The sequence below is a fragment of the Nothobranchius furzeri genome, chromosome 2, assembly GCF_043380555.1.
Source record: "Nothobranchius furzeri strain GRZ-AD chromosome 2, NfurGRZ-RIMD1, whole genome shotgun sequence".
NCBI classification, from domain to species: domain Eukaryota; kingdom Metazoa; phylum Chordata; class Actinopteri; order Cyprinodontiformes; family Nothobranchiidae; genus Nothobranchius; species Nothobranchius furzeri.
Window position 1 is genome coordinate 77,858,574 of NC_091742.1, and position 16,087 is coordinate 77,874,660.

At 43.4% G+C, this 16,087-nt stretch overlaps 1 protein-coding gene across 2 annotated transcripts in view; it reads left to right on the plus strand.

Annotated features, from left to right (window-relative positions):
* Positions 1-15,872, plus strand: part of LOC129165515 (zinc finger protein 121-like) — a 133,094-nt gene extending 117,222 nt beyond the window's left edge. For both annotated transcript variants that reach the window (XM_070548008.1, XM_070548007.1), the window contains exon 4: positions 14,561-15,872. In XM_070548008.1, the coding sequence (XP_070404109.1) occupies positions 14,561-15,744 (1,184 nt within the window). In that variant the 3' untranslated portion in view covers positions 15,745-15,872. The remainder of the gene's footprint in view (positions 1-14,560) is intronic.
* The last annotated feature ends 215 nt before the right edge of the window (positions 15,873-16,087 follow it).

Consider the following 16,087-nt stretch of genomic DNA (forward strand, 5'->3'; position numbering starts at 1 on the left):
GCCCTCTGTCCGCACCCCCTCCGCTCCATCCCCGACGCTCTCCAAACCCGGCTCCGCGCTTTTCCATCCTGGCCGGCAGCCGAGGGCACCAGGGCATGCCTGGCGGAACAGAAAGTCAGCCACCCCAACACCGGAAACCGTGAAAGGCCTCCTCGTCCACACCTCACCCTGACTCAGCATCCCTTCTGAGCCCACCATTACATGTCTCACCCCTAGGAGATACTCTATCTTTACCACGCTGGTGATGTGATGTTCAGTCTCGGGCAAATCGGAGGCTGTTTGTGGAAGTTACAGTCAAACGTAAGGTCACAGCGTCACGCCAGAAATCGCCATGGCATCAAAGCCCCTCACTTTCTGAAAAGCTATCAGATCTGAATGGTCATTACAACATCATGAAGACAGTGCATGACCTTAGTGTCATCTTGACTAAATTAGAGGGGACAAATATGGGAAGTTCACCATAAAACAATAGACTTCCTGTAGTCAGGGGGCGGGGCTTAGGTGATGTCAGCTGTCCACATTGTCACTGTCTTCAGATGTGGTCAGTGATCACACAGACAAAGTATGAAATTGATCTGATCATGCACATGGGAGTTGTTAAGTCAAATAAAGTAATGGCGACTGGTCAAAGTTTGAGGCTTAGCCACGCCCATACCTTTATACTTATTTAAAATCCGACGGTTGAATTTTTTCCTCTATGTCTTAAGAGTATATAGCAGAAGTTTGAAGGTGATCGGTGGAAAGGGCGAGGAGATATAATTCTCCTAATAACGTGTGCGAAAACCACTAAATTGAGTAATTGCACCAAAATGGCCGACCTCCTGTGCGACATTGCGCTTGGCTCCAAGAGACTTTTTTGTAGGTCCTGAGACACTACATTAGTGTGCCAAATTTTGTGATCCTCAGTCAAAGCATGGCTTGGGGCTGACTGTTTTAATGGTCCTAGGGGGCACTGTTTCGGAAAATAGGCCACGCCCACAAACTTCAGCTGTCCAGTTATATTAGGGGTCAGAGTAGGATCACTCATCAGAAATTGTGTGGCAATGTCACAATGATTGAAGAAATGAGAGACAAACGTATTTCCATGGCGTGATGGTGAATTTCGCCATGCTCCCAAAGCTCCGCCTTTATTCGAAACCTGCCAGTACTATAGACCAAGTGACCTTAACTTGTCTGCTGCTATTTGCCACTGTTTGGTGGTGATTGGATAAAAGGAGTCCAATAGGGAGCTGTGAAAAAAAGAGTGGCGTGGCGACAGGTCAGAGTTTGAGGCTTAGCCACGCCCACACCTCTATACTTATTTAAAATCCGACGGTTGAATTTTTTCATCTATGTCTTAAGAGTATATAGCAGAAGTGTGAAGGCGATTGGTGAAAAGGGCGATGGAGCATCACTCTCCAAACAACGTGTGCGAAAACCACTAAATCGCGCACTTGGACCAAAATGGCCGACTTCCTGTGCGACTTTGCACTTGGCTCCAAGAGACTTTTTTGTAGGTCCTGAGACACCACATTAGTGTACCACATTTCGTAATCCTCAGTCAAAGCATGGCTTGGGGCTGTCAGTTTTAATGGTCCTAGGGGGCGCTATTTCAGAAAATAGACCACGCCCACCGGAATTTCACATCAGATTTTTTTGGGGGCCGGACTAGGATCACTCACAAGAAGTTTCGTGGCGATATCTCTAGAAATGACGAAATGGGAGGCAAACGTAAGGCCTAAGCGGTACGCCTGAGTTCGCCGCGCCGCCACAGCCCCGCCTTCTCCAGAAAACTCCCATAAAGTGACGCCAAGCAACCCCAACTTGTCTTCAGTTACCTGCTACAAATTTAGGATGATTATTCGAAAGGGCGAATTTTGGAAAATTTCCTAGTAAAACTTGACCTTTTAAGTCCTGAAGGGGCGGGGCTTATGTGACATCATCAATCGACCATTCATTTGTCTTCGGGGGGCGATGATGATTGTCCATAGAAAGTTACTTTATCTGTAATTCTTTCATTTATGAAATTATAGCAATTTGAATTTTTTTGGCGAGTGCTCGAACTTTGAGGCCTGGTCCCGCCCCTTCAGTATTTACGAAAAGTCAATTTTATTGTCTCATTTTAATCGTCCGTCGCTTCTGTTCGATCGCACACTATTTTTGAGACGATCGTGCGAAAAATGACCAAACTGTTCAACCAAATATAGACCCAAGAAATGGCCGAAACAGGGTCAAAATGGCCACTTTAGTCCAAAATGGCCGACTTCCTGTTTGATATTGACCATGGATGCAAGAGGCTTTTCTGTGCATATTGTTGAGTTCTACAAGTGTACCAAATTTCATAACTGTACGATAAACTAAGCTTTATGGAGAGGGGTATTTTTCACTTTCTAGGGGGCGCTGTTCAGCCATTTTTTTATGAACTTTCACATCGCCAGTGAAATACGTAAATTTCACGCACTTTCTATATTGGGCCAGAATTTGGTGACTTTTTGGATATGCTAAGACCCCCTAAAGGCCAGTCAAAGACGCGGAAGAAAAAAGAAAGAAAGAAAGCGTAATAATAAACGGAGCAGATACAATAGGCCTTCGCAGCTTCACTGCTCGGGCCTAATAATAAACGGAGCAGATACAATAGGCCTTCGCAGCTTCACTGCTCGGGCCTAATAAACGGAGCAGATACAATAGGCCTTCGCAGCTTCACTGCTCGGGCCTAAAAATAATAAACGGAGCAGATACAATAGGCCTTCGCAGCTTCACTGCTCGGGCCTAAAAATAATAAACAGAGCAAAAACAAGAGGCCTTCGCAGCGCTTTCGCTGCTCGGGCCTAATTAAAGCTGCAAGCAGCGTCGTTCGGCCCTCGCAGCTCCGCACCGCTCCTGCCTGGCCGGCAGCCCGGGGCACCAGGGCACGTCCGCAGAACACAAACGTCGACCACCCCAACACCAGAAACTGCTAACGGCCACCTTGTCCGCAACTCACCCTGACTCAGCATCCCCTTTGAGCCCACCATTATATTTTATGTCTCACCACTAGGGAATCCTCTATCTTTACCACACTGGTGGTGTGATGACAGTGACCAACTTTAATGCTATTCTGACCATGTTTTTTAAAGTTATCGAAGGATAACGTTATCTAGGTGGCGCTGTGACCAACTACAGAAAAGTCCCATTGAGGTCAGCTTTGGTGACATTATATAACATTCACCAACTGTTTGTGCCTCATTGGCTAAAGGGCATGATTGTTCATTGCCATATTCAGTTTCGGGCAAATCGGAGGCCGTTTGTGGAAGTTACAGTCAAATGTAAGGTCATGGCGTCACGCCAGCATTCACCATGGCATCAAAGCCCCTCCCTTTCTGGAAAGCTATCAGATCTGAATGGTCTTTAAAACATCATGAAGACACTGTATGACCTGAGTGTCATTTTCACTAAATTAGAGGGGACAAATATGGGCATTTCACCATAAAACAATAGACTTCCTGTTGTCAGGGAGCGGGGCTTAGGTGATGTCAGCTGTCCACATTGTCGTTGTCTTGAGATGTGGTCAGTGATCACACAGACAAAGTTTGAATTAGATCTGATCATGCACATGGGAGTTATTAAGTCAAGTAATGTCATGGCGAAAGGTCAAAGTTTGAGGCTTAGCCACGCCCACACCTTTATACTTATTTAAAATCCGACGGTTGAATTTTTTCCCCTTTGACTTAAAAGTACATAGCATAAGTTTGAAGGTGATCGGTGTAAAGGGCAACGGGCCATCAATGTCCAAACAACGTGTGCGAAAACCACTAAATCGAGTACTTGGACCAAAATGGCCGACCTCCTGTGCGAAATTGCGCTTGGCTCCAAGATACTTTTTTGTAGGTCCAGAGACCCTACATGAGTGTACCAATTTTCGTAATCCTCAGTCAAACCTTGTCTTGGGGCTGACAGTTTTAATGGTCCTAGGGGGCGCTATTTCAGAATATAGGCCACGCCCACAAATCTCAGATGCCCATTTCTATTGGGGGTCAGACTAGGATCACTCACCAGACATTTTGTGGCGATGTCACGATAATTGAAGAAATGAGAGGCAAACGTATTGCCATGGCGTGATGGAGAATTTTGCCATGCTCCCAAAGCCCCGCCTTTTTTCAAAACCTGCCAGTACTGTAGACCAAGTGACCTCAACTTGTCAGCTGCTATTTACCAGAGATTCCAGGTGATTGGATAAAAGTAGTCCAATAGGGAGCTGTGAAAAAAAGAGTGGCGTGGCGAAAGGTCAAAGTTTGAGGCTTAGCCACGCCCACACCTTTATACTTATTTAAAATCCGACGGTTGAATTTTTTCCTCTATGTCTTAAGAGTATATAGCAGAAGCTCGAAGGCGATTGGTGAAAAGGGCGACGGAGCATCACTCTCCAAACAACGTGTGTGAAAACCACTAAATCGCGCACTTGGACCAAAATGGCCGACTTCCTGTGCGACTTTGCACTTGGCTCCAAGAGACTTTTTTGTAGGTCCTGAGACACCACATTAGTGTACCAAATTTTGTAATCCTCAGTCAAAGCATGGCTTGGGGCTGACAGTTTTAATGGTCCTAGGGGGCGCTAATACAGAAAATAGGCCACGCCCACAAACTTAAGCTGACCTTTTCTATTGGGGGTCAGACTAGGATCACTCACAACAATGGTCGAGGTGATATCACGATAAATGAAGAAATGAGAGGCAAACGTATTTCCATGGCGTGATGGCGAATTTCGCCATGCTCCCAAAGCCCCGCCTTTTTTCAAAACCTTCCAGTACTGGAGACCAAGTGACCTCAACTTTCCTGCTGCTATTTACCAGAGATTCCTGGTGATTGGGTAAAAGGAGTCCAATAGGGAGCTGTGAAAATAAGAGTGGCGTGGCGAAAGGTCAAAGTTTGAGGCTTAGCCACGCCCACACCTTTATACTTATTTGAAATCCGACGGTTGAATTTTTTCCTCTATGTCTTAAGAGTATATAGCAGAAGTTTGAAGGCGATTGGTGAAAAGGGCGACGGAGCATCACTCTCCAAACAACGTGTGCGAAAACCACTAAATCGAGTACTCGGACCAAAATGGCCGACTTCCTGTGCGACTTTGCACTTGGCTCCAAGAGACTTTTTTGTAGATCCTGAGACACCACCTTAGTGTACCAAATTTCGTAATCCTCAGTCAAAGCACGGCTTGGGGTTGAAAGTTTTAGTGGTCCTAGGGGGCGCTTTATAAAAAAATAGGCCACGCCCACAAACGTCAGCTGTCTATTTCTATCGGGGGTCCAACTACGATCACTCACAACAAATTTCGAGGTGATATAACGATAAATGGAGAAATGAGAGGCAAACGTATTTCCATGGCGTGATGGCGAATTTCACCATGCTACCAAAGCCCCGCCTTTTTTCAAAACCTGCCAGTACTGGAGACCAAGTGACCTCAACTAGTCTGCTGCTATTTGCCAGAGATTCCTGGTGATTGAGTAAAAGGAGTCCAATAGGGTGCTGTGAAAAAAAGAGTGGCATGGCGACAGTTCAAAGTTTGAGGCTTAGCCACGCCCACACCTTTACACTTATTTAAAATCCGACGGTTGAATTTTTTCCTCTATGTCTTAAGAGCTTATAGCAGAAGCTTTAAGGCGATTGGTGAAAAGGGCGACGGAGCATCACTCTCCAAACAACGTGTGTGAAAACCACTAAATCGCGCACTTGGACCAAAATGGCCGACTTCCTGTGCGACTTTGCACTTGGCTCCAAGAGACTTTTTTGTAGGTCCTGAGACACCACATTAGTGTAACAAATTTTGTAATCCTCAGTCAAAGCATGGCTTGGGGCTGACAGTTTTAATGGTCCTAGGGGGTGCTGTTTCAGAAAATAGGCCACGCCCACCGGATGTTCTCATCAGATTTTTTGGGGGGCCGGACTAGGATCACTCACAAGAAGTTTCGTGGCGATATCTTTAGAATTGACCAAATGAGAAGCAAACGTAAGGCCACGGCGGTACGCCTGACTTCGCCGCGCCGCCGCAGCCCCGCCCTCTGCCGAAAACTCCCATAAAGTGACGCCAAGCAACCCCCACTTGTCTTGAGTTACCAGCTACAGTTTTGTGGTGATTAAGTGAAATGGGACACTTTGGGACCTTTCACAGTAAAACTTGACCTTTTTGGCCCTGAGGGGGTGGGGCTTGTGTGATGTCATAATCCGACCATTCAAATTACTTTGTGGGTGGATGATGAATGACCACAGAACGTTTGGTAACTATATTCCATTCAGTTATGAAGTTATAGCAATTTAAATTTTTTTGGCGAGTAGTCAAACTTTGAGGCCTGGCCCCGCCCCTTCAGCATATACGAAAACTCAGAATCCTCGTCTCATTTTGTTCGCCCATCCCTTCTGAGCAATTTTACACAATTTTTGAGATGCTCGTGCGAAAAATGATCGAGCAATCCAATCAGAAACAGACCCTAAAAACGGCAAAAATGGCTTAAAATCGCCATTTCAACCCAAAATGGCCGACTTCCTGTTTGATATTGACCATGGTTGCAAGAGACTTTTCTGTGCGGACTGTTGAGTACTACAAGTGTACCAAATTTCATAACTGTATGATAAACTAAGCTTTATGGAGAGGGGTATTTTTTACCTTGTAGGGGGCGCTGTTCAGCCATTTTCTTTGCGATTTTTTTGGGACCTTTAAAATATCAAATTTTTCACCAGGCTTGACAAGTGTGCAAAATATTGTGAGTTTTGGGGTATGTTAAGGTCCCCAAAAAGCCGTTCAAAGGGGCACGAGAATAATAAAAAAGAAAGATTAAAGCTGCAAGCAGCGTCGTTCGGCCCTCGCAGCTCCGCGCCACTTCGGCCTGGCCGGCAGCCCGGGGCACCAGGCTATGTCTGCAAAACAGAAACGTCAACCACCCCGACACCAGAAACTGCTAACGGTCACCTCATCCGCACCTCACCCTGACTCAGCATCCCCTTTGAGCCCACCATTATATTACACGTCTCACCACTAGGGCATACTCTATCTTTACCACACTGGTGGTGTGATGACAGAGACAAACTTTAATGCTTTTCTGACCAGGTTTTTTAAGTTATTGTAGGTTAAATTTATCTAGAGGGCGTTGTGACCAACCACAGAAAAATCCCGTTGAGGTCAGCTTTGGTTGACAAAGATGGTTTTCTGTTATTTTGACATCAATCAGACACTGTGTGTTCTTTCTAGAACCAGTGAGCTGAAAGGGGCAGAGCTACAGGGATTAAAACCAACAACCACATCAATGTGTTTGGTGCAGTCACGTGATGTCACAAGCCAAGTATATTGCCATTCTGACTTTGTCTTTAGAAGTTAATAAAGTTTGAACCTATCTAGGGGTGCTGTGACCATTTACAAGTAAATCCCATAGAGGTATCTTTGGTCATCAAAGATGGTTTCCTGTTAATTTGGCATCAATCAATTGTTGCATGTGTCATCTAGAGACAAAAGGCTGTAAGTGGGCAGAGTTAAAGTGATTTGAACAAGTGAGCACATACATGTGTTGATTGCAGTTGTGTGATGACTCCCATCAAGTTTAATATAGTTTGGAGCTTTTTTACAGAAGTAACAAAGGTTTTATCGTATCTAGGGGGTGCTGTTCCAAATTTAGGAAATATTCCATGAAGAAGTTTGTAGGTTGATAACGGTCATTTGTGTGCAGTTTGGTGTGAATTGCATCATGCATGTGTTATTCAGGGCCTAACATCTGTCAAGGGGCGGAGCTAAAGCTATATCTACCAATTACCACATGATTGTGTTGGGTTCCTTTGTGTGATGACATATGGCAAGTTTGATGCAATTACGACCTCTTCTGTAGGAGTTGTTACAGTTTTAAAGGTATGTAGGGGGCGCTGTGGTGATATTACACAACGTTCTCCAACCGTTTGTGCCTCGTTGGCTAAAGGGCATGATTGTTCATTGCCATGTTCAGTCTCGGGCAGATCGGAGGCTGTTTGTGGAAGTTACAGTCAAACGTAAGGTCATGGCTTCACGCCAGAATTCGCCATGGCATAAAAGTCCCTCCCTATCTGGAAAGCTATCAGATCTGAATGGTCATTACAACATCATGAAGACAGTGCATGACCTTAGTGTCATGTTGACTAAATTAAAGGGGACAAATATGGGCATTTCACCATAAAACAATAGACTTCCAATAGTCAGGGGGCGGGGCTTAGGTGATGTCAGCTGTCCACATTATCATTGTCTTCAGATGTGGTCAGTGATCACACAGACAACGTTTGTTATACGATCTGATCATGCACATGGGAGTTAAGTCAGGTAATGTAGTGGTGAAAGGTCAAAGTTTGAGGCTTAGCCACGCCCACACCTTGATACTTATTTAAAATCCGACGGTTGAATTTTTTCCCCTTTGTCTTAAGAGTACATAGCAGATGTTTGAAGGTGATCGGTGAAAAGGGCGACGGGGCATCAAGGTCCAAACAACATGTGCGAAAACCACTAAATCAAGTACTTGGACCAAAATGGCCGACCTCCTGTGCGACTTTGCGCTTGGCTCCAAGAGACTTTTTTGTAGGTCCTGAGACACTACATTAGTGTACCAAATTTCGTGATCCTCAGTCAAAGCTTGGCTTGGGGCTGACAGTTTTAATGGTCCTAGGGGGCGCTATTTCAGAAAATAGGCCACGCCCACAAACTTCACCTGTCCAGTTCTATTGGAGGTCAGACTCGGATCACTAACCAGACATTTTGTGGCGATGTCACGATAATTGAAGAAATGAGAGGCAAACGTATAGCCATGGCGTGATGGCGAATTTCGCCATGCTCCCAAAGCCCTGCCTTTTTTCGAAACCTGCTAGTACTGGAGACCAAGTGACCTCAACTTGTGTGCTGCTATTTGACAGAGATTGCTGGTGATTGGGTAAAAGGAGTCCAATAGGGAGCTGTGAAAAAAAGAGTGGTGTGGTGACAGGTCAAAGTTTGAGGCTTAGCCACGCCCAATCCTTTAAACTTATTTAAAATCCGACGGTTGAATTTTTTCCTCTATGTCTTAAGAGTATATTGCAGAAGTTTGAAGGCAATTGGTGAAAAGGGCGACGGAGCATCACTCTCCAAACAACGTGTGCGAAAACCACTAAATCGAGTACTTGGACCAAAATGGCCGACTTCCTGTGCGACTTTGCACTTGGCTCCAAGAGACTTTTTTGTAGGGCCGGAGACACCACATTAGTGTACCAAATTTCGTACTCCTCAGTCAAAGCATGGCTTGGGGCTGGCAGTTTTAATGGTCCTAGGGGGCGCTATTTCAGAAAATAGGCCACGCCCACCGGATGTTCACATCAAATTTTTTAGGGGGCCGGACTAGGATCACTCACAAGAGGTTTTGTGGCAATATCTCTAGAAATGACGAAATGGGAGGCAAACGTAAGGCCACGTCGGTACGCCTGACTTCGCCGCGCCGCCACAGCCCCGCCTTCTGGAGAAAACTCCCATAAAGTGACGCCAAGCAACCCCAACTTGTCTTCAGTTACCTGCTACAAATATGGGGTGATTAGTTGAAAGGGCGAATTTTGGACAATTTCCCAGTAAAACTTGACCTTTTAAGGCCTGAGGGGGCGGGGCTTACGTGACATCATCAATCAACCATTCATTTGTCTTCGGGGGCGGATGACGATTGTCCATAGAAAATTATTTTAACTGTAATTCTTTCATTTATGAAATTATAGCAATTTGAATTTTTTTGGCGAGTGCTCGAACTTTGAGGCCTGGCCCCGCCCCTTCAGTATTTACGAAAAGTCAATTTTATTTGCTCATTTGATTCGTCCATCGCTTCTGTTCGATCGCACACTATTTTTGAGACGATCGTGCGAAAAATTATCAAATTGTTCAACCAAATGTAGACCCTAGAAATGGCCAAAACGGGGTCAAAATGGCCACTTTAGTCCACAATGGCCGCCTTCCTGTTTGATATTGACCATGGCTGCAAGAGGCTTTTCTGTGCGTATTGTTGAGTTCTACAGGTGTACCAAATTTCATCACTCTACTATGAAAAAAGGTCAATGCGGAGGGGTATTTTTAATTTTCCAGGGGGCGCTGTCGAAACATTTTTTTACCAACTTTCCCGTTGCCAGTGAAATACGTAAATTTCACGCACTTTCTATATTGGGCCAGAATTTGGTGAGTTTTTGGATATGCTAAGACCCCCTAAAGGCCATCCAAAGACGCGGAAGAAAAAAAAAGAAAAAAAAAGAAAAAGAAACGGAGCAGATACAATAGGCCTTCGCAGCGCTTCGCTGCTCGGGCCTAAATAAACAGAGCAAAAACAAGAGGCCTTCGCAGCGCTTTCGCTGCTCGGGCCTAATAATAATCAGAGCAAAAACAAGAGGCCTTCGCAGCGCTTTCGCTGCTCGGGCCTAATTAAAACCTAACCTTGATGCAACGTCATCAATAATGTCATCATATGAAATCTGCTCCCCTACTGAGTGATTGATACTAATCAGAGCCAGCTTAGTGAGCCGCCCCTGAAACATAGGTGACCTCAGGTATGACTTGATCAAGTTTTGAAAAGCTCCTCTCAGCTGGAGCCACAGTGACTGGCAGAGCAGTCCAAAAGTTGGGGTAGATGTCCAATAGATCTTTATCATGACCCATAACATTTTAGAATTGCCTCTGAAATTGTAATTTAAACTGACATAAAAAACTGTAGACTACCAAAAATACCAACTTTTACAGAACAAATCATGTAAAAAATAATCAGTGCAGCCATCTGCAATAAATAAACAGGATAGTTAGTGGTGACTGGGGAGTTTTGTTCTGCTTGTAGAGTTGTTTTATTTATTATTATGTGAACATGATCAACATGTGTTTGTTGTTGTCCAGGCAGGCCACAGGCTGCAGTGAGCATTTAACAAATCCTAGTTTGAATCAGTAAGAAACAATTCAAGGACTTTTTTCGAACCATTTGAATATTCGTTTCAATATTTCAGCCCTGTTAGCTCTGTTAGCAATTAGTTGACCGCATTTAACCGTTAAAATCCCAGTTAACTGGTTCAAAAAATCGAAAACAAGCATCATGAGAGCTACATACCTTTATCTTTCTCCTCTTTTTTCTTTTTTTTCCCCCTGAATGGGGCACCTGGTGTTTTAGCCTTTTTATGTTCATCTCTTCTGTTTGGCTCCTGACTCAGTAAGTTTCCTTTAGTCAGGACTAAACAATTTGACCTTGATGGGGGGGTGACCACAAAATCGTTTTGTTTTTCCTTTTTTTATTCGGCCATTTCACACAATTCAGAGAAACCTGAAAGAATGATAGGCCTGTGTTTATGATATTATGAATGAAATATGGAAGAACGTTAAGATGTGATTGACTTTATCCATGTTAATACAGTTGATTCAGCCCCTGCCCGCTCATTTCATTTGGGAAAGACGCAGAGGTGAATTCCCCCGCCGCACCCCTCCCCTTCCTGTTCTTCATAGACACACGGTGCACGTGAACGTTCTCAGTCAGCAGGAGCGCCTGCAGCTGCAGGGGGCGCCAACTTGCTGTTTCCAATCCAGACACTGTCATATGACAGATAATAGAAAACGTCGGTGCGGCGCAGATTTCCTTTTTTTTTTTTTTTTTACTCCGCGCTTGTGCGCCCCTTTTGTGTCATGAAAAAATGCCGCCCCGGGCAACTGCCCTGTCTGCCCGTGCCTAAAACCGCTACTGCTACCAGACGTACAGTGTGAGCACATGACTCGTGATATCTACCCTGCGCTGAAGTCGTACAGTTTGAGCTGAAGCTGTGTTACGAGTGAAAAAGTCGCACAGTGTCCGCCCAGCTTATTATAATGTTCACTGTAATGCATCATGATGTTCTTAACAAATAAATTAAATAAAAAATATTGGTCAGTAATGCCAAATATGTAAATTTGTGTTTCAGTCATTTTTATACTGGCTTAAAAATACTTCATTAAGTCTACTAAGCAGGGGTGTAGAACGTTTTTATTAGGGCCAGCCCAGTAATGATCTTGGACCAAAATAAAGGGGGCAAAGAGTCAAATAAAGGGGGAAAAAGAAGATGTTTTTCCAGACGCCAAGAAAAATTAAATGCCAAATCCACCCTGCAAAGTGTGTCACTGAGAGTTTAAAACAGAAATTATTCTTGTGCAAATATTGGTGTATTCACCTTTAATACTAGTTATTAAAATGCAGCAGTCGCTGGATTGGTGCAGTTCTAAGTGGAGTGCATCAAATAAAACAATATTAACAGAAAGGTGAGACGTGTCATACCCCCCCCAACACCACCTCCACCACAGCTGGAAAAATTCCTAGGGGAAACACTGGATGTCCCGATACAACTAATTTCACTTCCGATACGATACTGATATTGCATCCTTCAGTATTGACAGATACCAATCCGATACGGTATCGGCACAAATCATACATACTTTTACCTACCTCGTAGTGATATTACCCAATCGGAAAACAAGAGCCAGCAACAGTAACTATGAAAAAAATGACAATTCTTTTTTAACCATTGGTTGCAAAAATGCAGGTGTGGAAACTTAAACCGCCTGAGCACCATTGGCAGTAAAATTTCTCGTTGTGCAGTAAATAATTGAGGACTTACCACCCGGGTGGTGCCCAAGTTTTGTTTGTCATTTATACCGATGTTCACCTCCCCCTGTGTTCACGCATTTGGGATACATCATGGCCGCGCCCTAGGGGTGCAACCAATGGATCATCATTAATCCGCGATCCTTTCAGCTCTCTCTATACAATTTGACACCCACACAGTTTGCAGATCGGCCGTGTGGAGGGTGGAGGTGCTACCTGTTCCATGCAAAGGAGAAACGCACAGTGGTGGTGAGGGTGGAGGAGGAGAGGAGCTTGAAAAACTTCCTGCATCGTTTAGGTCGCAGGTATGGGAGCATTTTGGCTCCCCTGTAAAACACAATGATGATACAAATGGGCTTTTTAGTTTATATGACAGGGTTGTTTCTTTGATTGTGTATATTGCACTAGTATCGTGTAACCCTATCTTGAAATTTAATAAATATGCATTTGAAACATTACAGTTGCATATTTATTTTTCAGGATGGACATTTTGTGACCTCATACTTATCTTAAGTTACATTTTGAGACATGGTGCTATTGGGCTCCTACCCGTAGAGCTTTCTCAAGTACAAATACATGATTGTAGAGAAGAGTTTATTATAGCCTCATAAAATCAACCATAATGATAATAATAATGATTTTAAAGCAAACAGACCTCTAGTATCAGAATAATATCGGTATCGGCAGATATCTAAATCCAGGTATTGGAATCGGATCCAAGTGAAAAATTGTTGATCAGTGCATCCCTAGTACAACGTCCACATCACTGCAGATGCAGCACCAATCCGCTTATCGATCCCATGCTTCAGCTTTCTCTCACTCGTGAACAAGACCCCGAGATACTTAAACTCCTCCACTTGGGGCAGGATCTCATCCCTGACCCGGAGAAGGCATTCTACTCTTTTCCGACTCAAGCCCCTCCATCTGTTCTTATTGTAATAAAAAATTTTGTCAATCACGTTGAACTATCAGCTAACCAAATACATGATTTAATAACAAACTTGAGATTTTAGGAGGAATGCAGAGAAGCACTCTGACAGACAGGACGAGAGCCTTAGGATAACCATGAGGGAGAGGAGAGGAGATGTGTCTGTGTTCTACGAGTGCCGGAAGAATTATATTATAAGAAGTATATTAAAATTATATTCAGATGTGTTTTCCAAGTCAAAATTTGAAAATATTAATACCTTTTCCAAAACAGAAGAAAACATTGCATGTTGGTTTTTAGTGTAAAATAGAAAATAAATGATAAACAGATTATCTGGTGCAGTTTTTCTGGAATGAGGAAAGATCTGTAAAAGCAAACTGTAGTAGTGTGATGCCTTAGCCTGGCAAGCCAGACTAAATAAATATATCTGTCAGGAAATGTTCCAGGGATGGCTCTCGGTCGTGGGGCTGTTTCTACCTTTGTCTCTCAAACGATCACTGCATGCTACTGGACAGTAAACAATGGGACGTACTCACTGCAACGCATGTCAGTCAAATAGGCAGTCCACTGTTGAAGAAGGCAAAAGTACATAATTTTTCTAAAAATAAGACTTAAACACATCTATCTGCTCCTGATTCTAATAAAGCCCGAGTTCAAATAGTCCAAAATTGATGTAAAAGTCGTTCCAAATAAGCTGTAGCCATCTTGTTTACCTACGTCGCATCATCCCACCCACCAAACCAATAGAGCACCTTGATTGGCCCACAAAGCCAAAAGAGCGCTGTAATTGATGCACCATTTTGGAACAATCACAGTGCTCTATGGGTTTGAAACCCCAGTAGAGAGCTGTGATTGGTCCCGCCAGAATGCAGCTGGGGACCATGGGGCATTCCTAGCCTGTGGCCGTAAACAGATCTTTGTGGTTGTTCAATGTTTATTTTCTTTAAGTAAGAGCTAGTCTGAGGTCTCATTATTTTCCAAACATCTTTATTTGGAACAGATTAAAATAAAATGAGATTTATTTTTTATCACATTAATCTACATTTTCTTTTATCCTGTCCAGAACCTCCACAGCATCAAGTTTGGGAAAAAGAGAAGGTTCTGACTGACCAGCAGCTCTTTAACCAGGAGTCGACCTCCAGTTTGGACCAGGAGGAACCAGAACCTCCACTGATCAAGAAAGTCCAGCAGGAACTCTGTAGCCAACAGCATGAAGGGCAGTTCCTTCTGAAGCAGGAAAATGTTAACTTCATGGAGACTTCTTCTGAAGAAACAGACTGCCATGAACCAGAACAGAACAGGACCCAACCCTTGTGTCAGAGTTCTACAGAAGCTGAGAATCGAGATCAGGGTGGATGCAGGAAAAAAAACTCAGAATCAAAGGGCAATGAAGAACTGACACGTAACAAAAGACATCAAAAAACCAATCATCATAGAGACAGTGTAAATGGTCAAAAGCTTAAAAGTCAGAAGAGGGCTCACAGAGGTGAAAGGCCATTTTCGTGTGAGCTCTGTGGAAACTATTTCATTCACAAGTGTTATTTAAATGTTCACATGAGAGCTCACACAGGTGAGAAGCCATATTCATGTAAAACTTGTGGTAAATGTTTTAGTGAGAGTAGTTCCTTGACTAAACACATGAGAGCTCACACAGGTGAGAGGCCATTTCCATGTAAAACTTGTGGTAAATGTTTTAGTCTCAGTGGTGTCTTGACTACACACATGAGAACTCACACAGGTGAAAAGCCATATCCATGTAAAACTTGTGGTAAATGTTTTAGTCGCAGTAGTTCCTTGACTACACACATGAGAACTCACACAGGTGAGAAGCCATATCCATGTAAAACTTGTGGTAAATGTTTTAGTCTCAGTGGTGTCTTGACTAAACACATGAGAACTCACACAGGTGAAAAGCCATATCCATGTAAAACTTGTGGTAAATGTTTTAGTCGCAGTGGTAACTTGACTACACACATGAGATCTCACACAGGTGAGAAGCCATATCCATGTAAAACTTGTGGTAAATGTTTTAGTCTCAGTGGTAACTTGACTACACACATGAGAACTCACACAGGTGAGAAGCCATATCCATGTAAAACTTGTGGTAAATGTTTTAGAGACAGTGGTCACTTAACTACACACATGAGAACTCACACAGGTGAGAAGCCATTTCCATGTAAAAATTGTAGTAAATGTTTCACACAGCGTGTTGCTTTGATTAATCACATGAGAACTCAACACATGTGAAATGTCTTTTCCATGTTTGTTCTGTAGGAGATTCAACCAGACATTTTCTTTCAACTTCTTATATGAAAATTCACACTTGAGATTTTATTCACAAGTGTGCTTTTATTAAAGCTTTTTCTACATTAAAATTTAGTCAAGGTTTTTTTTTATACATTTTTTAAAGTTTATTTTACAGTAAATCTCTTGGGTTACAGTATGAATGAATGCCTTGTGAGAACGTTTCTGTGGAAAAAAAGCTCTTGTGTTTCAAGAAGTAAAGGTTAGTCGGAAGAGTGGGTGGAAAATGGCAGGATTTGGAGTCTGACTCATTAATAATCATGATGTAGGAACATCTTGCCTCTGA